Here is a 25,257-nt window from a genome sequence, read left to right on the forward strand (position 1 = left end):
CTTACTACTGTGATAGCAGTTCAGATTGTGTCAAGTCTTTCACCACATTGCCTCATTTAAAGCAGGAAGTCAAGTAAGCCACACAAAATATTTCTGAAATGAAATTTAGCCAAGGCAGAACCCACTCACTATTCACTTGCACAGTTAACTTTTAAATGTGAAGACAGATTTGCAGTTCCTTTGGTTAAATTCCATCTTCCTGGTTTTGAGGTCCTTTAGAATTTGGATTCTGCCATCTGTGTGGTTAATTGTTCTTGTTTTCTTTCTATCATTAAAAATGATGAAAGTGTTGAAAAGTAACTTCGTTTTCATTTCAACATCTTCATCCAGGACCAAGATTAAAAATGTTAGTGCAAAGGACAGAGTTCTGTGACTATTACAGTATGATGATTCCAAGGTAATCCAGAATCATTCATCTATGATCTCTGGTTCAAACTGAATTATATTTACTATATTTTACTTTACTGTGCTACTCTACACTGTACTTATGTACAATACTGTAGGATATAACCTACCCAGTCTAGTGATCTTGTTTGGTTTTACTATCTTAATATATAAGGAATAAAGGGTGATTTTATCAAACACTTTTTAAAAATCAAGATATTTTATCTATCTGTATTTATATAAATCAATACATATGACTATATATATGGCATTCTCCTGTTCCTCTGGAGTTGGAACTCTATTTTTAGAATCAGAAAAAAAAAAGAGCGGGAAAGTTAAGTAACTGATTTTGGTAAGGCTATATTTGCTTCTAGAAATACACACATCATTTCCTAAGTACTCAGTGTTTCTTTGCAAGTCCATTTCAGAATTTTGCTATGAATATCATACTTCTTAAAAATATTATTATAGAGCTATAAAAAATTTTAACCAATGCTTTGGGGGAATGAATGTGTAAATTACAAATAAGCCTTCTGTTTATAAAAAGAGAATCACAAAGTTTCTTACATTAAGTTCCCATAAAAATTAACATTTGGCTCAATTTATAAAAATGAAACTTCTAAGAAAAGATTCATAGCACATTTATATTTGTATAAAGTGAAGAATATCTCTGTTTATCCAAAGACATTGTAAAGGAAGTAAAAAGATAAGCCACAGACTGGGAGAAGATGCTTAGAACACACATGACCAACAAAATATGAATATCCAGAGTAAATAAAGAATTCCTACAAGTCCATAAGAAAAAGATAACTTATAGACAAATGGGCATAAGATATGAATATTCATTTCTTACAAGGGGGAATGTGAATGAAGAACATACATATTGAAAGATGCTCAGTCTTACCAGTAATTTCAAGGGAACATAAATTAAGACTGCAAGGAGTTGCCGCTTTACACCCACCAGATGCATACAAATAAGAATCCTGCCAATACCAAGCGTTAGCAAGGAGATAGAGCAGTGGGAACTCTTTTACATTGCTGGCGAGATTATAAATTGATACAATCTTGGAAAATACTGTGGCATATTTAGTGAAGTTGAATATATGCAAAAGCTAAACCACTGGTACTTGGGGGTCGTGCCATTTCCCATATGCACCAGTAGTAAATGAAAGTTCTAGCTGTTCCATTGCCTCACCGATACTTAGTGTAGTCAGTATTTTTAATTTTAGTCTTTTTACTGCCTGTGTGGTGGTATCTCATTGTGGTGTTAATTTCCATTTCACTGACGACTTAAGAAGTGGAACATTTTTTCATGTTGGTTGCCTATTTTTATATATTTCTTGGTTAAATGCTCAAATCTTTTGATCATTTTGAATCAGTAGTCTTCCTCTTATTATTGATTTATAGGAGTTCTTTATATATTCTGGATACAAGTCTTTTGCCTAATATATGTGCTACGTATGAATATTTTCTCCTGGTCCATGGTTTGCTTTTTTGTTAATGGTGTCTTTCACACTTTTCATGAAGTTTAATTTATCCATTTTTCTTTTAAGGCTCATTTTTGTGTTCTATCAAAGACACATTTACCTACCCCAAGATCGCAAATATTTTCTATGTTTTCTTCTAAAAGTGCTATATTATCTTTACGTTTGTGATCATTTTGACTGGACTTTTGTGTATGGTATGAAGTAAGGGTTCATGTTTATCTTTTTTCCACATGGATATCCCATCAGCTTTTGAAAGACGTTTCTGTCCCCATTGAATTGCCTTGGAACCTTGTCAAAAATTAATTTGCCATATATGTTTGGGTCTATTTCTGGATTCTCTACTCTGCTCCATTGATCTATTCATCCATCTTTTTGCCAATACTATAGCTTTATAACAAGTATTGAAGTCAGGTTGGCTAAGTCCTCCAATGTTTTCTTTTTCTTTTTTTAAAATTCTTTGCTTATTCTAGGTCTTTTGAATTTAGATATAAATTTTAGAATCAGCTTGTCAATTTCTAAAAGACGAGTATGCTAGAATTTTGGTTGGAATTGTATTGAATCCATAGATTAATTTGGAGAGAATTGCAATACTGAGCAATGAACTTGATCTATCTCTCCATTTATTTAGGTCTTTAATTTCTTACAGCAATGTTTTGTAGTTTTCGATATAGAGAGCTTGGGTGTCTTTAGTTAGATTTTTCCCCAAGCATTTTTAATAAAATGCTACTATTTTCCTATTGTTTGCTGCTTGTATCTTGTGACCTTGCTATGTTCAATTATTAATTCTAGTAGTTCATTTCTACAATCCAAATATCAAATAGGGACCATTTTTTTCTTCTTTCACATCTTTTTACTCTTTATTTTCTTATTGAACTGGCAAGGACCTCTAGTACAATGTGAAATAGAAGTGGTGGCAGCAGGCATTCTTGCCTTAATTATGATCGTAAGAGGAAAAAAAATACACTCTTCCATCATTAAGTACGATTTTAGCTGTAGATTTTTCATATATGTCCTTCATCAGTTTGAGAATATTACCTACTCTTTCAGGTAACTCTCCTCTGAAAGTTTCTATCATAAGTATGTGTTGAATTTTGTCAAATAATCCTAATTCAATTATTGGTTTTCTTTTTAGCCTTTTAATATGGCTAATTACACTGATTTTTTTTTTTTGTAGGATTAAACCAAACTTACATTCCTGAAATAAAACCAGCTTAGTCTTGATGTATTATCCTTGTTTTTTTTCTTTTTTACATTTGGTTTCCTAAAGTTTTGTTCAGGATCTTTGCCGTCTCTGCTCACATGGGACTCTGATTCATAATTTTTTTTCGGGGCGGGGTGGGGGTGGATTCCTTTATAAGGCTTCGTTGTTAGTGTTATGCTGACCTGATAAAATACATTCAGCAGCGTTTCCCTTCTCCTCTAATTTCTGAAGAAGAGTGTGTAAGATTAGTGCTATTTTTCCATTGAAGGTATAATAGAATTCACTAGTAAAACCACCTGGGTCTGGGGGTTTCTTTTTGGAAAGCTTTTTTTTTTGGCTGCATTGGGTCTTCATTGTTGCGTGCGGGCTTTCTCTAGTTGCGGCAAGCGGGGGCTACTCTTCGTTTTGGTGCGCAGACTTCTCATTGCGGTGGCTTCTCTTGTTGCGGAGCACGGGCTCTAAGTGTGCGGGCTTCAGTAGTTGTGGCACGTGGACTCAGCAGTTGTGGCTCGTGGGGTCTAGAGCACAGGCTCAGTAGTTGTGGTGCATGGGCTTAGTTGCTCCACAGCATGTGAGATCTTCCCAGACCAGGGCTTGAACCCATGTCCCCTGCATTGGCAGACGGATTCTTAACCACTGCGCCACCAGGGAAGTCCCTGGAAAGCTTTTAATAACAAATTCAATCTCTTGATCAGATATAAGGTTATTCAGATTCTTCTCGGGTCAACTTTGGTAAGCTTATATTTTTCAAGAAATTTATCTATGTCATATAACTTACAAAATTTGTTGGCATTAACTTGTTCATAGTAGTCTCTTATTAGATCTCTAATGTTTATAAAATATGTGGTGATAACTCTTTTATCAATGATGATAATGGTGATTTGTGTTCTCACTCTTTTCTCCTTGCCTAGTTTGACTCTGGGTTTGTCAATTTTGTTGATCTTTTCAAAGAAACAGTTTTTGCTTTGTTAATTTTCTCTACTGTTTTTCTCCTTTATTAATTTCTGCTCTTTATTTACTTCTACTTGTTTCAGGTTTTCTTATTTCCCTTATGATATCACCTTTGACTCATGATTATTTAGAAGTGTGTTTAATTCCGGATATTTGGGGTTTTCTTAAATATTGTTATTGATTTCTAATTTTAATTCTGTTGCGGTTAGAGCATACCCTATGTGACTTGATCCTTGGAAATAATATTGTTTTATGGCCCAGCATATTGTCTATTTTGGTGAATGTGTATCATACATCTGAAAAGAAAGTATATACTGCAGTTTATAGATGTAGTGTAGTATCAATATATGTGTTAATTAGATTGAGGTGATGGATAGTGTTATTCAGATATTCTATGTTTTCACTAACTTTTTTTGTCTAGTTTGTCTATTAATTGATGAAAAATGCATGCTGAAATCTCTTACTACAATTGTGGGATTGTTCCTTTCTTCCTTTAATTCTGTTAAGTTTTGGTTCATATATTTTCAGGTTCTATTATTAGGTGCCTACAGATTTATGATTTTATTTCTTCCTGATGTATTTTTACCAGTATTAAATGCCCCACTTTATCCCTGGTAACACTCTTTGTTATGAAATCTGACTAATTAATCTACTAATGTTCATCCCAGCCTTCTTATGCTTACTGTTTGTATGGTATATTTCTTTTTATCTATTTGTTTTCAAATTATTTGTGCCTTTATATTTTTTTTAAACAGCTGTTTATTTTATTTTATTTTTAAAATTTTCTTGGCTGTGCCATGCAGCATGTAGGATCTTAGTTCCCCGACCAGGGATAGAAACTGCACACCTTGCATTGGAAACATGAGGTCTTAACCGCTGGACTTCCAGGGAGGCCCATATGCCTTTATATTTAAAGCGTGTCTTTCATAGGCAGCATATAGTTGAGTATTGCTTTTTTATCAATTTTGTCAATCTCTGCCTTTTATTGGAATTAAATTAACATTTAATTATTAATATGCTTGGATTTAGGTCCATTTTGTTTGTTTTATCCACTATTCCACCTTAATTGATTTCTGTTGATTATTTGAATATGTGTTCATATTCCATTTTAACTTACCTATTTTGTTAGTGGTTGTCTAGGAATTAGAATGCACATACCTTACCTTTCACATTCTGTTGTACCACTTCATTGTAAAATACAGAAAATTTGCAACCATATAGGTCCCTTTAATTCCCTCCTACTGTTCCTTACATTATAGTTGTCATATGAATTATATCTGCATACATTTGAAACCTCTCCTGACAATGTTATAATTTTTGCTTTAAACACATGTGTGTATTTTAAAGAATTTAAGAGGAAAAATAGTCTTATATGTTTATTCAGGTATTTACTATATGCCATTTCCAAAAATTCAGTTTTCCCTGTTTTACTGCCCTTCAAATTAAAGAACTTCCACATAGGAAGAACACTATGACATAAATCACAGCAAGATGCTTTTTGAACCACCTCCTAGAGAAATGGAAATAAAAACAAAAATAAACAAATGGGACTTAATGAAACTTAAAAGCTTATGCACAGCAAAGGAAACCATAAACAAGACAAAAAGGCAACCCTCAGAATGGGAGAAAATATTTGCAAATGAAGCAACTGACAAAGGATTAATCTCCAAAATATACAAGCAGCTCATGCAGCTCAGTATCAGTAAAACAAACAACCCAATCCAAAAATGGGCAGAAGACCTAAATAGACATTTCTCCAGAGAAGATATACAGATTGCCAACAAACACATGAAAGGATGCTCAACATCACTCATCATTAGAGAAATGCAAATCAAAACTACAATGAGGTATCACCTCACACCGGTCAGAATGGCCATCATCAAAAAATCTAGAAACAATAAATGCTGGAGAGGGTGTGGAGAAAAGGGAACCCTCTTGCACTGTTGGTGGGAATGTAAATTGATACAGCCACTATGGAGAACAATATGGAGATTCCTTAAAAAACTAAAAATAGAACTACCATACGACCCAGCAATCCCACTACTGGGCGTATACCCAGAGAAAACCATAATTCAAAAAGAGTCATGTACCGCAATGTTCATTGCAACACTATTTACAATAGCCAGGACATGGAAGCAGCCTAAGTGTCCATCGATGGATGAATGGATAAAGAAGATGTGGCACAATCTTCTTTATATATATCTTCTTTGTATATATGTGTACAACATATACAATGGAATATTACTCAGCCATAAAAAGAAACAAAATTGAGTTATTTGTAGTGAGGTGGATGGACCTAGAGTCTGTCATACAGAGTGAAGTAAGTCAGAAAGAGGAAAACAAATACCATATACTAACACATATATATGGAATCTAAAAAGAAAAAAAAGCTTCTGAAGAATCTAGGGGCAGGACAGGAATAAGACGCAGAGGTAGAGAATGGACTTGAGGACACGGGGAGGGGGAAGGGTAAGCTGGGACGAAGTGAGAGAGTAGCACTGACATATATACACTACCAAATGTAAAATAGATAGCTAGTGGGAAGCAGCCGCATAACACCAGCCGCATAACACAGGGAGATCAGCTTGGTGCTTTGTGACCACCTAGAGGGGTGGGATAGGGAGGGTGGGAGGGAGACACAAGAGGGAAGGGATATAGGGATATATGTATACATATAGCTGATTCACTTTGTTAATACAGCAGAAACTAACACAACATTGTAACACAATTATATTCCAATAAAGATGAAAAAAAGAAAACAAAAACAGTAAATTGAAAAGATAGCTACATCCATAGCAGCATTATTTACAATTGCTAAGACATGAAAGCAACCTAAGTGTTCATGGATAGATGAATGGATAAAGAAAATGTGGTACATATCTATAATGAAATATTTTGCAGCCAGCCATAAAAAAAGGAAACCCTGCCATTTGTGACAATATGGATGAATCTTGAGGGCATTGTGCTAAGTGAAATAAGTCAGACAGAGAAATAATCTCACTTATATGTGGAAGCTAAAAATAAATAAAACCAAATTCATAGAAAAAAGACAAGATTTGTGGTTACCTGAGGCAGGGGATGGGATTAGGGGAACTGGATGAAGGTGGTAAAAAGGTATACACTTACAGTTATAAAATAAGTAAGTATTGGGGATGTAATATAAAACATGATGACTATAGTTAACATTGCTGTGTGGTATACTTGATAGTTGCTAAGAGAGCAAATAGTAAAAGTTCTTACAAGGAAAAATCATTTTTTATAACTGTATGAGGTGATGAGCATTAACCAAACCTCTTGTGGTAATCATTTTGCAGTATATGTGTGTCAAGTCATTATGCTGTACCCCTTGAACTTATACAGTGCTGTTTGTTAATTATAGCTCAGTAAAACTGAAAAAAATAAAATAATTTTCCACCACATTAAAAAAAAATTAAAGAACTTCCTTTATCATTTCTTCTGAGGCATGTCTCTACATGATTTCTCTTAGTTTTTGTTTATCTGAAATGTCTTTATTTTACTTTTATTCTTGAAATCTTCACTGGATATAGAATTCCAGGTTGACATTTCTTCCTTTCCGTGCTTTAAAGTTATTCCACTGTTTTCTGTCCTCCAGGGCTTCTGATGACAAATTTGTCATCATTGTCACCATCGTTCCCTCTATTTAATGTGTTATTTTTCTCTACTTTCTTTCAAGATTTTTTCTTTATCTTTGATTTTCAACAGCTTGATTATGATGTGTTTAGTTATGGTTTTCTTGACTTTACTTGCTTCTTGAATTCATAAATTTATCATCAAATTTGGGGAGTTTGGGGCCATTATGTCTTCAAATACTTTTTCTGCCCTAATATCTTGATCCTCTCCTTCTGGACCTTCAATTACACATAAGTCAGACCTTTTGATATCACATCACGTGTCTCCCTGTGGTTCTATTCTTTATTTTCAATGTTTTATTCAATCTGTTCTTGACTTGGATACTTTTTATTGATCTTATTCTTTCCTCTCGTTTCACTTATTCTTTCCTCTGTCACCTCCATTCTGCTCTTAAGCCCATCCAGTGAATTTCTTTATTTCAGATTTTATATTTTGCAACTCCAAAGTCTCCATTTGTTTCTTTTTTATAACTTCTGTTTCTCTATTGAGATTGCCTATCCTCTCATTCATTTCAAGTGTGTTTTCCTTTATCTCATGGAGCATAGTTTAGTAGCTGCTTTAAAATCTTTTTCTTATAATTTTCTACATCTAGGTCACTACAGTGTTGGCACCTGTCAGTTGTGTTTTCTCTTGAGAATGGGTCACATTTTCTTACTCTTTTATTTTGAGAAGTTTGGGATTATATCCTGGACAAAGTGAATGTTATGTTGGGTAGACTTTGTGTTCTGTTATAATCCTCTGGGGAATGTTGATTTTTTTTTTTTTTTTTTTAAAGCAGGAATCAACCTGATTAAGTTCAGACTATGCATTCTAGCTCACCTTCTGTGGGAAGTAATTCAAATCTCAATTCGTTTCTTTAAGCCTCTGCTGTGCTGGTTTGGATACATACAACACATCTGTAATACAGGTGGGTTAGGCCAAGACTTGTGCAAGTTTACTTACATAATTAGAGGATCTCATTCTCTGGTGCCCTCTCTACTCTGCTTCTTTCCCCTGGTGTTCTCCCCCGAGGTCTGTAGGAACTCCTTTCCCAGAAAGATGGCAGGGTTTCTTTCAGTCATCTGCCCCAGGCCACTTCATGACTGGGGCCCACCCTCATGGCAAAAATGTGAGAGACAAATATCAAAGACCTGGAAATTCACCTTCGTGCTTGTTTCTTCTCCAAGTTTTGACTCCCCCATACGATTTGCCAGCCTTTGTTTTCAGATTCTCAGGTAGTTGTTTCCAGAGGTTATAGCTATAATCAGCTCAAGAGGAGGGCTGTATAGGGGGCTTCTTACATTGCCATAAAGGAATTGGAACTCCTGTATAATTTTTAAAAGCTGAAAAACAAGCAAAATTAAAACAAGGCAATGTAGAGATGCATAAATATGTGATAAAGCTATTTTTCAATAAAAGCAAAAGAATGATAAACACAACATTCTGGTGTTGGCCTCCTCTGGGGGAGGTGAGGGAGTGGCATCAGGGAGGAAATCACAGGTACCTTCATAAGTATTGGTAAGTTCATAACCTTGGTGGTAGACTCATGGGTATTCATGAGAATGATATTTTATAACCTATATAGCTTACATATTCTCTTATTTGTATCAAAAGTGGCCTAATTTAAAAATTAAAGAATGTGTTGGTTTGTATAGTTTAAAGAGTTTGGTTACCTATTGTTAAACCATCCTTAGGAAGATTTCTATGAACTGAGAGACCCACTGGGGGAAAAAAATCCTGTTCTTAAATATGTGTGAAGCTCACTTGTCTTGAGAGGATGATGATGACTACTCTTCAAAAAAAAAAAAAAAAAAGCTTTAGGAAAATTCACAGGAAATTGTCTTGGTATATATTAAAGTTATTTGTAAGAGCGTTTATACACACACCCATACATGTTTATCTTCTCCATTTCCAAAGATAACCCAGTCTGTGAATTTCCATGCAGAACACCAACACAATTGTGTGTGTGTGGGGGGGGCGTCTTGTCTGTGGGATAAATGCCCTTAATCCTGTGTCGAGGCAGAAGTAGTTGGATCATCCACCTGTGTATTCTTAGCTTATTTTTTTTTTTGACTCTCTTTTACTCTTTATTTATTTATTTATGGCTGTGTTGGGTCTTCGTTTCTGCGCGAGGGCTTTCTCTAGTTGCGGCAAGTGGGGGCCACTCTTCATCGCGGTGCGCGGGCCTCTCACTATCGCGGCCTCTCTTGTTGCGGAGCACAGGCTCCAGACGCGCAGGCTCAGTAATTGTGGCTCACGGGCCCAGCTGCTCTGCAGCATGTGGGATCTTCCCAGACCAGGGCTCGAACCCGTGTCCCCTGCATTGGCAGGCTGATTCTCAACCACTGCGCCACCAGGGAAGCCCCCACCTGTGTATTCTTAACAACTATCCACCTCTGAGTGAGAGCAATACAAGAAAGGTTAGAACAAGATTATTGGAGTCGAGAAATAAATAATATCTTTGTATAATGCTTCATGATTTAAATCCCTTCCCACATATTTTTCATTTTATTTTTCAACAAAGTATCATTGTACCCATTTGACAGAAGAGGAAACTGAAGTTCTAAGTGCTTAAAAACTTCCTCAGGCTCATATGGCTATTAAGGGGCAGAATAAGGACTTGAGTTGGGATCTTTTGCAGTCATTTAACTTTGGGGCTTTTTTTTTCTTCTGAGGTCTTTTAACTTTCGTCCATCTTCTCCACACATTAATAAGAACTTTCCAATAAAAAGACTTGCTGGTTATATATGTCTGAAACACTGAAAGCAAACTTAAATTAGTTTCTTTATTGAAGGACTTCTTGGAGTCTTTTGTGAATCTTCATAAAGTCTATTCAATATGAAATATTTTCCAAAACAGTTTGACCTCATAATTTGTTATTCATGGAGGCTTCTCCACAGAACACGCTTGAGAATAGTTGACATGTGACATTCATTCCACCAACACTCATAAGAATTTTATAGAATACCTACTGTGCGCCAGGCCTGGCACGAGGTGCTGGCAGACCAAAGATACTAAGATCTAAGTATTGGTAGGCCCCCAGGTCCTCTTTGATCCACACACTCCCTGAAATATGCAGCTGGGGTCGTGAGAGTTGTTTGTACAGCCTGGGGTTAGTCACTGCTGTGGACTGAATTGTGTTTCCCCCAAATTCGGTTCGAAGTCCTAACCCTCCATGTGACTGTATCTGGAAAAAGGGCGTTTAAGCAGGTAACTAAGGTTAAACGAGGTCATAAGGCTAGGGCCCTACTCCAATAGGCCTGTAGCCTTATACGAAGAGAAAATGAGAGAGAGAGAGGTCTCTCTCTCTCTCTGCCACTCTCTGCCACGTGAGGACACAGCGAGAAGGCTGCCGTCTGTAAGCCAGGAAGGGAGTCTGCACCAGAACCCGACCATGCCGGCTTCCAGATCTTAGACTTCCAGCCTCCAGAACTGTGATGAAGAAAATGTCTGTTGTTTAAGCCCCCCAGTCTGTGGCATTTTGTTGCATCCAGAGCAGACTAACACAGTTGCCCATATCAGTAGAGGACAGAGGGAAGGACTGAATCAAACTCATTTTATAGACACTGATGGGAGCAGAAGAACAGGTTTGAACCACCAACTATGTACCTCTTACCTGCTTCTCATCCTAGTTCTGAGGCTTGATTCATTAGCTCACACAGTTCTCACCTTAAGAACTTTAACAGGTAGTATCCAAAATATACAAACTGTGCATACAACTCAATATCAAAAAAAAAAAATACCCAATCAAGAAATGGGCAGAAGACTTAAATAGACATTTCTCCAAAGCAGACATACAGATGGCCAACAGGCACGTGAAAGATATTCAACACCACTAATCAGAGAAATGCAAATCAAAACCACAATGAGGTACCACCTCACACTGGTCATAATGGCTATCATCAAAAAGTATACAAATAATAAATGCTAGAGAGGGTGTGGAGAAAAGGGAACCTTTGTACACTGTTGGAGGGAATGTAAATTGGTGCAGCCACTATGGAAAACAATATGGAGGTTCTTTAAAAAACTAAAAGTAGAGCTACCATATGATCTGGCAATCTCACTCCTGGGCATATATCTGGAAAAGATGAAAATTCTAATTCGAAAAGATATATGTACCCCACTGTTATAGCACTGCTGTTTATATTAGCCAAGAAATGGAAGCAACCCAAGTGCCCATCAACAGATGGTTCAAGAAGATATATACATATACAATGGAATATTGCTCAGCCATAAAAAAGGGTGAAATATTGCCATTTGCAGCAATATGGATGGACCTAGAGAATATCATCCTAAGTGAAGTAAGTCAGAAAGAGAAAGACAAATATTAAGTGATAAGATATCACTTATACATAGAATCTACAAATTAATACAAATGAATCTATATACAAAACAGAAACAGACTCACAGACATGGAAAACAAACTGGTTACCAAAGGGGAAAGGGAGGGGGGAGGGATAAATTTAGGAGTATGAGAGTAACAGATACAAACTACAATATGTAAAACAGATAAGCAACAAGGATTTACTGTAGAGCACAGGGAACTATATTCAATGTCTTATAATAACCTATAATGGAAAAGAATCTAATATATATATAAATATATATAACTGAATCACTTTGCTGTACACCTGAATCTAACACAATATTGTAAATCAACTATACTTCAATTTAAAAAAATAACTTGATATCAACTCTTTTTGCCGTTTTTCTAGCTCCTCCTGTGCCATTTTTCTCACTAGACCCAAGAGATACCCCGGCAGCAAGACTGGTTTTTATCCTGAATATCAGGTAGACCTTCTATCTTTCTTTCTTTATCAAGAGAGCAGAGTCTTCTCCTGCCTTTGTTTTTTTTTTGCAAAGTGAGGCGAGTAGGACATAGAAGGAAAGAAATAAGCCAAAGAGCCCTCCCCAAAGTGACAGGTGGGAAAATTGTTTGGCCTTTTCTGCTGCACACACAAGCAAGATGTTGTCAAATTATGTAAACCCTTCCTACCTGAGAAAGTGAGTTTACAGGCTGTTCCCTGGTAAAGCCATTAGCAATTTGGAGAGCAAGAAGGTGGGCCCAGTAGGTGTGAGGCCTGTGCAGGTGGAGGCTGCCTTTCCAGCCTGTCTTCTCTTTTCCACATCAAGATTCTCCTCCTTCCCAAAGCAGCAGACCACCTCCTCCAGCAGCGGACACCCAGACCTGCCTCCTGTCCCCCAGAGCCTTCTCCTTCCTTTCCGGGCTCTCAGAGCAGTAGCAGAGCTGAGGGCACAGGTCTGATGTCCCACCCCTGGCCCTCACCCCTGCAGGCCCCTCTGAGCCTGGCCTGTCGTTCATAAGTGCAGGTCCTCCTCTTAGAGGGTGTGGGGCTTCTGCACCATCCTTTCATGGCCAAAACGATAAGAATGTTAATTATACTAATAACCACTGTTGACTGACTGCTTTCTGCTCACCAGTCACGGTGCTAAGTATTCGACAGGCATGGTTTTGTCTGAGTCTTCCAACGACTCTATAACATGCATATTAATGGCATCTCCATTTCACAAATGAGGGAAGTGAGTCTTAGAAGGGGAATTCCTAAAGTCAGCTGGTGCACTGGCCAGTGGTGGGCAGTGGGGGCCCTGCAGATGAGCCTGGGAACTGATCCCCAAATATATAAGGCCCTTTTGCAAGATTCTGATAGAGAAGTCAAGCCAAACTGTTCAGACTCATTTTCACCTGCAGTTAAGGGCTGCTTAATAACAGTCTCGTAATCGTAGGTGGGTGGCTTGGCAGTGCGGTATTGGCTCCACTATCCCTAAGTATGTGTACAGATGGTGGACCCACAGTTTTCACAACTCTCCCTTATCAGGTGTCATTGCCATTGTCTTCAGTTGGCAGCCAATTTCTACTAACATTTTCTTGTTCTTGAACGATACCTTACTGTTATTTCAGCTTTATCACTATTTATGTAGTTTGTTGTAGGTTCTCCTCTTAACCCTATAGGGAGTGGTGAGGTACACTGACATATTTTCACCTGTTATTTTCCAAGAACTAGATTGAAGAACTGTATATATCATACTGGGCTAAACCAAAGGAAATTGCTCATATTCAATCATTTTTACCTTAGGTTAAACCCTATGATACTGACTATATTCAACCATTTTTGACCTATAAAAATGGCAGTTTCATATGGTCCAACCTAATAGTTCAAATATAAATTATTCTTATCTCTTTTGCTAGATAATTGTATGCATCATTTCCTCCAAATATGCGTGTACAATGATACTTATTGGTGCTATTTTGCCGATGAATTTGTGTTATCTAAATAATTTGCAACATACTACTATTATATGTTAATCGTAAGAAAATTGTAAGTTATTTTTTAAGTTTGCATATTTTTTCTGTGATCCGAGATCCTGATTGTAAGCTCATTTTCTTTCTTTATGAGTTGTTCTTTCATGTTCCTCTCCAGTTCTTTATCATTACCTGATTCCTTTTTCGCTGTGAAGTGGGTATGGATAGGACGTACGGACCTTTCGGTCTTTTGTGTCACCTTTATAGACCCTGGTCAAAGAAGATTGAAAAGCACGACTTTATGGGCTAAGGAGGTTTTTCAAGTGCCACAGCTAGTAAGTGTGGATTAGGATTCAGATCCAAGCCAGCTTGCCTTGCAGATGGAGGATGTGATGCATATTTTGGTAAATGGCATCAGTTACACCCCTGTGGCTTCCTGGACAAGAAAACCCAGGCTACCTTGACTGCTGTTTAGAGAAATTAGGGCGCCAACATTTACTGAGTGGCTACTGTTTGCCAGTCCCTCTGTTCAGTCTGTTAGGTCCAACCTCATTTAATACAGCAATAAACCCTCTGAGGTTGGTATCATTAATCCATACAGGTGGAGAGATAGGTTCACAGGCTTGAATACTAACGCACTATTGCAGAACTGGTAGGTAGGTGGTGAGAGCAGAGAGCAAACTTCAAAGCTCATTTGATTGTTCACTGCACTGCCTCTTCTTCCTCCCCCGCATCCTCAACCTCCCGCCCCTATATTCATCATCGAATCCTACGGGTTCTACCTGAAAAGTGACTCTGGAATCTGTCTCTCCACCATCTTCACTACCACTGCTCTAACGCTGTCTCTCCCGTGGACAAATATGCAGCAGCCTCCAAGCCTGTGCCCTGTCTCAGACCCTTCCCATCCTGCTGTGTAGCCTCCAACTTGCTCCACAATCCCATACACAGATTGGATCATAATCCACCTCTTCAGTGGCCCTGCAGCTTTCCAACCTACCTTCCTGGCCTTGTCTGCCAAAACTCTCTACTCCCAACCCTCGCCCCACTGACTCTCCAGCCCCTCCCACCCCCTCTAACACCCATGACTTCTCCAATCCAGCTCCTGGTCCTCCATGTACTAGCTACTCAGGGCACCTGGAGGGACATTTTTTTTTTTTTTTTCTTAACCTACTTGCCAGTTCTCCACGTGGCAGATTCTTCTTCCCTCAAGGCCAATTCCAATGTCACTGCTTGTGGGAGAACCACCCCAGACTCTCCTTGGCAGTTCCTAGCTCCTCCTCTTTATATCCATCCACAGGACTCTGTACACATTTTTAATTAGACCGTTTCTGTTGAATGAGAGCTAGTTGTTGAAATGTCTAATCTATTTTTCCCACTTGATAATGAGCCCCCGGGGGATAAAGATCATGTCATATTTATCTTTGGATCACCGGCATTCAGAAAAGTGCCTGGTATAAAGTCAGTACTCAATAAATGTTCATTAATGTATGAATAGTCTCTCACGCACGTAAGAGCATCCTGAGAAGCTGTTCAGTACCGCAGACTGAAAACTGAACTACAAGGAAGGATGCTTGGATTGTAGTCTGGGCTCACCTACCAACTGGCTGTGTCACCAGGGATAGCACTGATCTGGGTCTCAGTCTCCTCACATGTACAAGTGGGGGACATCTGAGTGCCTTTCAAGAGTTCATATCTAATGATGCAAAGGACTTGACGGCTTGCCCCTAAAAATATCTTTTTTTCTCACTGAAAGGGAAAGACCTTATACCTCTTCCAAGAAGAGTCATGGCGCACAACCAGGAGCTTCTAGCCAAGACCCGCATCACCAAGTTCAAGCAACAGGACTTTTACTCCTTATGGGATTATTGCCTAAACAGAGGCCTGCTGTTTGAGGACGAGACATTCCCTGCTGAGACTTATTCCATAGGTCTACAGCTGCTCAAGGGAAAAACCTCTCCAGCCTAAGCTGGATGCAGCCAAAGGTAAGCGAGCCTCCTCTCTAGCTCCTGGACCCTCTGACATGGTGCCTCCCATGGCGCCTCCCCCTGAAATGACGGGCCTGAGACCTGGTTTTCAGGGCTGGCCCAAACTAAACTGGAAGGAGACTGAAGTTCATCTGGTCCCTCAGCTATAGTGTTGTATCCACAGTGGGATGGAATGACCCTGTACCAGGAAGCAGGACCCCAGTTCTAAGACAGCATGTCACTAGATTACATGCCTTAGGATTCCCACATTAAAAATGGGAATGCATGGGTAGGAGGATTGTAGTAGTAGCTGTGGGGTCTCTTCAATCTCCGTAAATGAGCCCCTCTGTCAGTCTTCATCATTCTTTATTCTGTCAGGTATTACGGTCTTTATCTTTTTTCTTTCCTTATTAGAATTTACTCAAAGGGAAGATAACATGTCAGTCACTTATACAATAGGATGAATTTCAACAATTGCCTTGCCTCTGTCATGTATATGTGTATTTTCAATCTTGTAAAGGCTGATCACCTATAAAAGAGTTGTAAACATCAGCTATAAAATTAGGGAGGTATTTCATGGCAATATTCAAACCCCCTGACTCCCCCACCCCAGTAGACGACCACTAACTCCACCTTGAAGCCAGGTGAGCCCTGTTGGTTTTTCTAGAACTATCTCAGTTTCAGGGCATGAAGCTCCAAGGGAAATTTCTCAGCCCACTAAACATTCTCATAATATCATTTTCATTGATGCAAAGGACCTGGCTAAGGGCCACTTTGAGGGCCCTGTTGCTCAAACCTCCTGTTCATGCTTCCAAAAGCAGCCAGCAGAACCTAGAATAAGAGGAAAGAATATAATGTCTAGTAAGCTAATGATTATAATATCAGCAAGCATTACTGAATGTGAATGAACTGCCAAGCACTCTGTGCAACACACTCAATAAAGCCAGGTTAGGTTATGCAGAATAGGTATTTTCTGATGACATAGAACAAGACGGAAACTCTGGAGGTAACAACTCTTGTCCTAACTCAGGACCAATTTGTAGCTTTGGGGAAGGGGAGGGTGAGTGGGGATCAGGTGGGGCTTAGGATGCTGCTTAGTTAAGATGGGGGTGCTTCAAGCTTCTAGAATCCATCTTACCATCCAGAGGCAGTAAGTCCCCAACAATGACTCCCTACTTCTGGACTTCACTCCTACGGAGAGCTGAGCAGAGAACTCTATTTAAAGCTTGGAAGGATTATATTTTTCTCCCTTTGTTATTTTCAGATGAGGTTCTTTTAGAATTTTTTTTTTTTTCACAAGGTACTGAGCAATAGATGTGAGACCATATTTATAGTGTTAAAGAATTTATAACATTTTTATTTAGAAAGAGTTGAGAGTTTTTTATTATCTAATTCCAGCAACGTCTCAAATTGTGATGTCTTTTGAGGTCCAGGAGAAACTGAGGCAAACAGAAATGAAATGACTCACACAGAATCATTCCAGGAACCCAAAGTAGAGGCAGCCAGGGGCCAGATACTTTTTACTCCCATTCTTCTTCTCATCCGAAAGCTTACCCATCCAAAAGCTCTACCAGGGGGTCATTTATCATTCCAACATTTCTTTTAAAATGTATATGTGGATATGTCATATCTCTTTGTATTCCTTATCACAACTGGCAGCACTTACGCTTGTATAGTATTTTCCAGAGCTTTCCATGTGTCTTCTCTTACTTTGTCTCACGTTCTTTCCCAGTTTTATGAGAGAACAGATTCAGACAGGTGGTGTGACTTGCACAATGTGACACAGTGAGGGAAAGAGCCAGGATTTAAACTAAAATTTCTGACTCCACATATTGTACTATTCCTCACATAAGATTGTGTGCCCCACGGGATTCTGTTAGGATTTGGGTGAATGAATAAGTGAGTGAATGAATGACTCTGTCCACAGGCACCTGAAATGGGTTTCAAACTCTACATGTATAATAGAGAATTCTTGAGTTGACCTGTTTTCCAAGTAAGATGGTGGAGGAGAAAGCTGATGTAGTCACCCGTTAAACATGGTGACGTCCTCAACTGCCACAGCTCACAGCTGCGACTGAAAAGAGCCTTGAAAGAGAAGCTCCAGCCAGCATGGAACAATCCTACCTGTAATGGCCAACACTTAGATAGTGCTGACCACATGGCAGGCCTGGCTTTAGGTGCTTTGACTCACTGAATCCTCATAATAACTCTATGAGGAGGTACTATTATTAGCCCCATTTTACAGATGAGAAACAGAAACAGAGAATTAAGTGACCTGCCTAAAGTGTTAGAGCTGGGATTTGAACCCTGGAGTCTGGCTCTGAGACATATTCCTAACACCACAACTGTATCGCCTTCTGTAAGGCTTCATCATAAGCTCGTGATGTATTTTAGGCTCCTGTTTGCTGCTAATAATATCTTGTGCACCAATAGAATCTCCTACTTTGTCTGGGTAACAGGAATCAATCCCTGTCTATCTTCTGCCCTTCTTTCCATTTTTATAGGTGAAAAGAATGAGGATAAAAATGGTACCAGTACCTAACAAGATTATTTTAAGGAATAAATGAAGACAATACTTAGAACATTGTCTAGCACATTGTAAGCACTTACTAAACACTAGCTATTGTTACTATGACTAATTTGGGAGGGATGGCATAGAGTGGCAGCCACAGGGGCCATCTCCTGGGATTTCTTGGGCTTTCACTGTCCAGTCATCTCATCTTCAGTCTTCAGCCAATTTCAGCAAACACTTTTAAGGAGAAATGTGGGTCAGAGGAAACCATTTGGGGAGGCCAGGGTAACCTGGCAGGGAGTGTGCATGGTGCTTTTCTTCGCACATTCTGCTGCCTGTCACTATTAGAAGGTTGCCTCCCAATCTAAAGCTTGCTCAGTGCCTGGCCAGAGGCCTGACTGGCACCCCCTAAACTTCAATTATATAATGGCTGAGGTGGCACCAAGGCTCCTTAGGCCATTTCTGCATTCTAGGCTTTTCTAGATAATGGGAAAGCTTCATACTCTAGGCAACTGTTAAACCATCATGGATATCATTCTACCTCTCGTACTCATCTAGGCTAGGTGGGTTCAACAACAGTGCAAGAGTCAGGGGCATGAAGCTAGGCTCAGCTTTCTATGCACCATGAAGAAGAAAAGTTGCTTCGCATCCCATAGTTCATGTTCTCTCTCTCTCTCTCCTTTTGCCTACCTCTTCCTCCTTATCTTCCCTCTCTCTAACAATTAACCCTAATCCATTTTGCTGCTGTAGAAGCTCCTTCTATTGCTTCCTTCAGCTTTCTGGGTTTGAGGAATTGGTAACCCACTCCCCACACCCTCCCCTCCCCCCACCAGCAGGCAGTCAGGTTCTGGAAATGCCTGTGACTGTGCCTGGAGCAAATGGCACTGAAAGGATCCAACTCCTCATCCTCCTCAATGCTTTCTGCAACACCAGCCTCAGCAAGAGACAGTGCTGAGAATTACGCTTATATCTGGAGACTCTATATGATATTTCCCTGAACTGAATTTGGCACTTAGAGTCACTTTCTTCTAAAGATTTTATTTCATGAATAATAACAAATTCCATTTATCAATCATGTACCTATGCTAGGTATTAATCTAAGCACTTTACATACAACATTTCATTTAATTACCATAACAGCCTATGAGGTAGATAATATTATTATCCTCATTTAGTAGATCAGCACTGTCCAATAGAACTTTCTGCAATGATGGAAATGTCCTTTCTGCCAATACAGTAGTCACTAGTCACATGTTGGTATTGAGCAATTGAAATGGGTTAGTGTGACTGAGGTATTGAAGATTTGATTTAATTTAATTTAATTTTATTTTATTTAAATGTATGTCGCCAATATGGCTTGTGGCTACCATATTGGAAGACACAGAATTGTAGACGTAGATCTTCACAGCAGAGTTGCCACTGTGTCAGACTGAGGGATTGAAATTTCATCTTTGTCCCCATTCTTTAGTGAAAAACATGTTCATTTCTCAACTGAAGAATGGTCTGGGGGCCCAAAACATGTTCAGGACTTAGCGCCCAGCCCCACTATGGATTTTGGCCTGTGGCCATCCCAGAATGAAGTGTTGCCTACCCAGACACCGATGTTCATCTTCCAAGTAGCCAGAGCAGAGTTTCCGAAAGGATCATTTACTATAAATGATTCACCTTGGTTTCAGCATGAGTTATTCCGGAAAGGAAGGGGTTACCAAAGTGGCGCTCTGAATGTAGGTTGTGAAGGCAACAGGTAGCAGAAGGCGACAGAAAGAGAGCACGCCAACAACCAATTGCCACTGAGCCAAAGAACTTTGATTCCAGTAAAGCAAAGTTCTCTAGCAAAAATAGAAAAGGGAGTGACGCTGCCACCTGGCCCAGCCTGAATTCTGGCCACCGGCTGAAAGGGCCTGTGTCTGAAGACCAACACGCTAAAGCGGGTGTTTCCTCATCCAAAAGCAGCACACCATCTGGGGGGGGGGGTGGGCATGAGGAGCCTTTGACAAGAACACAGGAATCACTGTCCAAAACACAGGAAGTGATGCCGTGTTAGAAGGGACACCTCCAGAGACAACTGCGGGGCAGTGCCTGGTTCGGTACCACTTGGGATATGGGTTACGGGTGTAGATGCAGAGGGGAAGAGGGAGGAGGAGAGGGGAGAGGTCGAGATCTCCTATAGGACATAACCAACAGGAACTATATAGATATATCCTATTGATTTATTTATCGTGAGGAGTTGGCACACATAATTATGGAGGCTGAGGCGTCCCAAGATCTGCTGTCTGCAAGCTGGAGACCCAGGAAAGCTGATGGTGTAGTTTAGTCCAAGTGGGAAGGCCTGAGGACCAGGGGGGCTGATGATGTAATTCCCAGTCCCAGGACAGGAGAAGACCAATGTCCCAGCTCAGCAGTCAGGCAGAGAAGGGGTGAATTCTCCCTTCCTCTACCTTTTGTTCTATTCAAGCCCTCAATACATTGGATGACGTCCATCCATGTTGGGGAGGGCAATCTTGTTTACTGAGTCCACTGATTCAAATGCTAACACTCCTTAGAAATAATGTGTAGCCAAAAATCTGGGTACCCCATGAGCCAGTCAAATTGGCACATAAAATGAACTATCACAGCTTCCTTCTGTACAAATGATGTTGCAGAGACCTCAAAGGGCGAATCCATCTCACAGAGTCAGAAAACACTGAAGACCCTGCCTGCTGGTGTGGTCCATGGGGAAGGCATTATGGGAGCGGAGGGCCTGATGCACAGCCTGATTCCTGTGGGACCTAGGGTAAATCACTCAACCTCTCTGAACCTGCTCCTTGCCCTGGCTGGGCCTCAGAATCACCTGAGGAGCTGTGTGGATCCTTAACTCTACCTCCATCTGACCTACTAAATCCAGGTCATGGGGGGCGGCCTCCAGCAGTCTCCATGTCTGCGAAGCTCCTGCGTGATTCTGAGTCACACTCGGGGTAGAGACTGCCCATCACCAGTCTTACCACATTCTCTCAGTGCCCTGGTGTGCCCAGCCCACCTAGTGACAGGGGACCTGCCCAGAGCCAGGGGATTTTTATCTTCCAACCATCTTGATCTATTTTCTCTGTGGGCCTGGTCTCAGAAAGTCGGCCCGGCAGACTGAAATGCTTCTGGGTATAATTTCTGTCTCCTTCTACCTTTGCTCTTTTTGGATCACCCAGGACCCCTCTAAAGTCCAGAGTGAGGAAGGAACAGGCAGCTCAGGACAGGAGATAAAAAATGCTAGTTTGGTGCCCAACTTCTATGCACACAATTCTAGTGTTTGCCCGTAAATTTGATGTTGACAATTGATTTTTTATTTGAAATAATTATCCTTTAATTTTCATAAATTAAAGTATCTTTCTATTCCTAATTAACTAAAATTCTGGTTTTTTTCATTTTCGATTTTGTTATTTCGGTAAATCAGAGAAATTTGTGCATTTATCAAATGCCTTCAAGGCATTTATTGGAAAGATAGCAATTGTTTCTCCTTTGGCCCATGTAAATGGTATTTTATACCATTAGATATCCCGATAGGAAACCATCCTGGTATCCTGCACTTCTATGGCAAACCCTACTTAATGATAGTGGGTTAGTTGTATAATTTATCATTGATTCATTTGCCGGGTATTTATTTCAGTATATTTCCGTAAATGAAATCAGTCTGTGATGTGATGTGTGTGTGTGTGTGTGTGTGTATGTGTGTGTGTGTGTACGTGTGTGTGTGTGTGTGTGTGTGCGCGCGTATGTGTTTCTCTCTCTCAGGTTGGGCATCCAGGCTGTGCTAACTTCTTAAAATAAACGGTGGCAGGATTCTTTCTTTTTTTAAACACTGAAACTGTAAGCGACACAGGAATTATTTCCTGAAAGTTTGAGAGAACTCAGCAAGAAAATTTTGTGTACTTAGAAGCCTTGACAGACTTGACAGAGATAATGGGGAGATATTCTTTGATCATTTAAAAATACTGTTTCAAGGTTATTGATTTTCAGGTTATTTACCAAGTTGGATCATTTTGGCCATGTTAATTCTGGTCAGAAAATCATCAGTATGCTTAAACTGATTAGTATAGAATTTTACGTCATGTTTTTATACTGCTAAAACCTCCTTTCTATTTCTAATTTTATTTGGGTTTCTCTAGCATATTAGCCAAAGGTTGGGTCTAAGTAAACCTTCTCCCCAAATACAATGTCTTCAATATTTGCTTTACTGATCTTGCTGTGTTTCTATTTTGTAACTCACCAGTTGTTCTGTTTATCATTTCCTTCTGCCTATGTTTGTGAGGCTCTTTTTGTCTTTCTAATATCTAAAAGTTGACTGTGTTATCCACGTTTTTATTCTCTCTCGTTTAATAATGAATGCCTTTGAGATGCTGGGTTTATCCGTGAGTGTGGTCTTTTTAATTTTGCAAATATTACAGAAGCAGGGAATCAATATTTATTGAACAGGTCCCTCGTCTGATGCTACACTAAGTATTTCACATCCTCTTTTGTAAAATGCAAAGACTCCTGCTTTGCAGCTCTGTCGGGCGACCACTGCTTTGCAGCTCTGTCGGGCGACCACTGCGAATGGAGCATCTAGTCGTCTTTGCAGCTCTGTCGGGAGACCACTGCGAATGGAGCATCTAGTCCTCGGCACGGGTTTGGTAACAGCAGCCAGGGCACCAATGGCTTTCTCATTTGACTCCCATTTTACACATGAAGAAACTGAGGTTCAGCAAAGTAAAGAAAGTTGCTCAAGGTCACCCAGGGAACAATGCAGGCAGGATTCCACACCAGGCTCGGTTCCCTCACTCTGAGCACACGTACCCCTCCTCTGCCCATCATGGGGGTAAACCAGGGGTAAACGACGAAGAAGCTGCAGCTGTGCTGGGTCAAGAAAGCTGAGCCACACTGTCTTTTTTACCCCATCCATAAACCTGATGGCCCCACCCTCTTCTTTAATTCCTGAGTGGAGGCTCTCCAGCTAGCCTCCACTGAGACCTTGAGTTCCCTTTTCCAGTAAAAGGTGAGGGGACAGCTAAAGCCACTGAAGTGCCCCAAGTTGCTTTGACACTGGGAGAGTCGCTCCCTCCAGGGCCCTGCGGAGAGCTGCCCTTCCTGCTGGTGTTGGGAGAGACCCCGAGTTCTGAGCAGCCAAGGGTAGGGCAGAGGGTCAGCTGCATGCCTCCATCGCAAGGGCCTGGGCCTGAGCGCCCTGCCCTGGCCATCAGAGAGGGCTGGTTATGTGCAGAGAAGATGGTGGGAGGAGGCCTGGTGAGGTGGGCTGGCTGACTTGTTTGCAGACACGCACACCTTTGTTTGCCCCTTGGCGGCTCCACCAGGAAACTGGCCGGCAGTATAAGAAGGGCTGACAGGTCTCACAAGATACAGGACTGCACACGTTCGTGGCTGTTGAGTAGATGAATCTACTTTGCCGCCCTGCTCTCTGGGGACTTATTTGTCAATGTGAAAAGAAATGATACAGGAACAGTTACCAAATTATACAAATCCACGCAATGGAAATCCAGGAAGAGATGCACAGAGAAGATGCTGAGGATAATCGTGTGGGCTCCTGGTAGCAGGAAAACCTAGAGGCTGCTTGGGGTCTTCCAGAATCAGTGTGTGTGTTAACCAGGGAGTGGACAAAGACCTGAGTAATGCACATCCTCTATCCTGTACAGCACATGGCTGGACTTGAACCTGGAGCTCAGAATGTCTACACTGACTTCTGAGAGATGACATTTCACAAGGAAAGCGTCGTTATGCTTATAAAAGTTTCCTCTAATAAGTGCATCCTATTCTTTTTTGGTTGTTTATAAACTCTTAATGAAACAGTGCTGTTGGTACCAGGGTGGCTGATCATTTGATGTAAGGATCTTGAGTCCTTATCTCTTGGCACAGATTGCTTATGCATTTATTGCCTATTTGGTCAGTTACAGATACACCCTTTTGACATCTGCCTTGCTGTTAGCAATAAAACCTGAAGAATGAGGGCAGCTTTCCTAGCTCAGATTTTAAACACCTGTTTAAGAAGTAACCTCTACCCCTCAAAGACAAGGAGAGTGATGTCTTGGGTAGCACACTGGGAGATAGAGGAATGAAAGATGCTCATGGCTTTTCTCCCTCTTTTCTAAGGATTTATTGAAGGGTAAATCAGAGCCTCACTTCATCCTGGAAGGTGCGAGCAGTTTCGACAGCCAACAGGGGGAGGCAGGTAAGAACTCAACCTCTTCCTTCCCAGCCCTGGATTGAGGCAGGCTGCCCAAAGTCAGCCTCAGAGTAGGGGGGGGTCAAGAGCAGTGCCCACCCAGACCCACAGAATGCTGCCCCATCTTCTGAGGAGGCAAGGCTGGCACCCTCCGTGTTGCTGTGGACGGACTATTCACGCCCAGACCCTCAGCCTGGAAGTCGGCTCAGCAGTGGGGGTGCAGAGCCCTTTGGGGAGAGCAGTTATCAAAGAAAAGGAGCAAATAGACACAGAGTTTAATCTGAGCACTGAGTAGAGAGAAGCATCAGGGAAGCAAACATTAATTGAACTTCTGCAAGGCTGTGCTAGATACTTTGTATGTGCTATTTTGGTAAAACCATTACTCCCATCACCACCACCACCCCCATCACTCCCATCACCACCCCATCACTACTCCACCCCATCACCACCTCCACCCCCATCACTCCCATCACCACCACCATCACCCCATCACCACTCCACCCCATCACCACCTCTACGGCCATCACTCCCATCACCACCACCATCACCCCATCACTACTCCACCCCATCACCACCTCTACCCCCATCACCCCTTTCACCACCACCCCATCACTACTCCACCCCATCACCACCTCTACCCCCATCACCCCATCACCACCCCCACCCCCACCCCATCACTACT

At 40.6% G+C, this 25,257-nt stretch overlaps 1 protein-coding gene across 1 annotated transcript in view; it reads left to right on the forward strand.

Moving 5' to 3' along the window:
• The first annotated feature begins 15,700 nt into the window (after positions 1-15,700).
• The window catches only part of CAPN13 (calpain 13), a 66,749-nt gene continuing 57,192 nt past the window's right edge, over positions 15,701-25,257 (forward strand). The window contains 3 exon segments of the mRNA XM_036872581.1: positions 15,701-15,857; positions 15,860-15,897; positions 24,503-24,581. Of these exon segments, the coding sequence (XP_036728476.1) occupies positions 15,701-15,857; positions 15,860-15,897; positions 24,503-24,581 (274 nt within the window).

Source organism: Balaenoptera musculus, chromosome 13 (assembly GCF_009873245.2).
Source record: "Balaenoptera musculus isolate JJ_BM4_2016_0621 chromosome 13, mBalMus1.pri.v3, whole genome shotgun sequence".
NCBI classification, from domain to species: domain Eukaryota; kingdom Metazoa; phylum Chordata; class Mammalia; order Artiodactyla; family Balaenopteridae; genus Balaenoptera; species Balaenoptera musculus.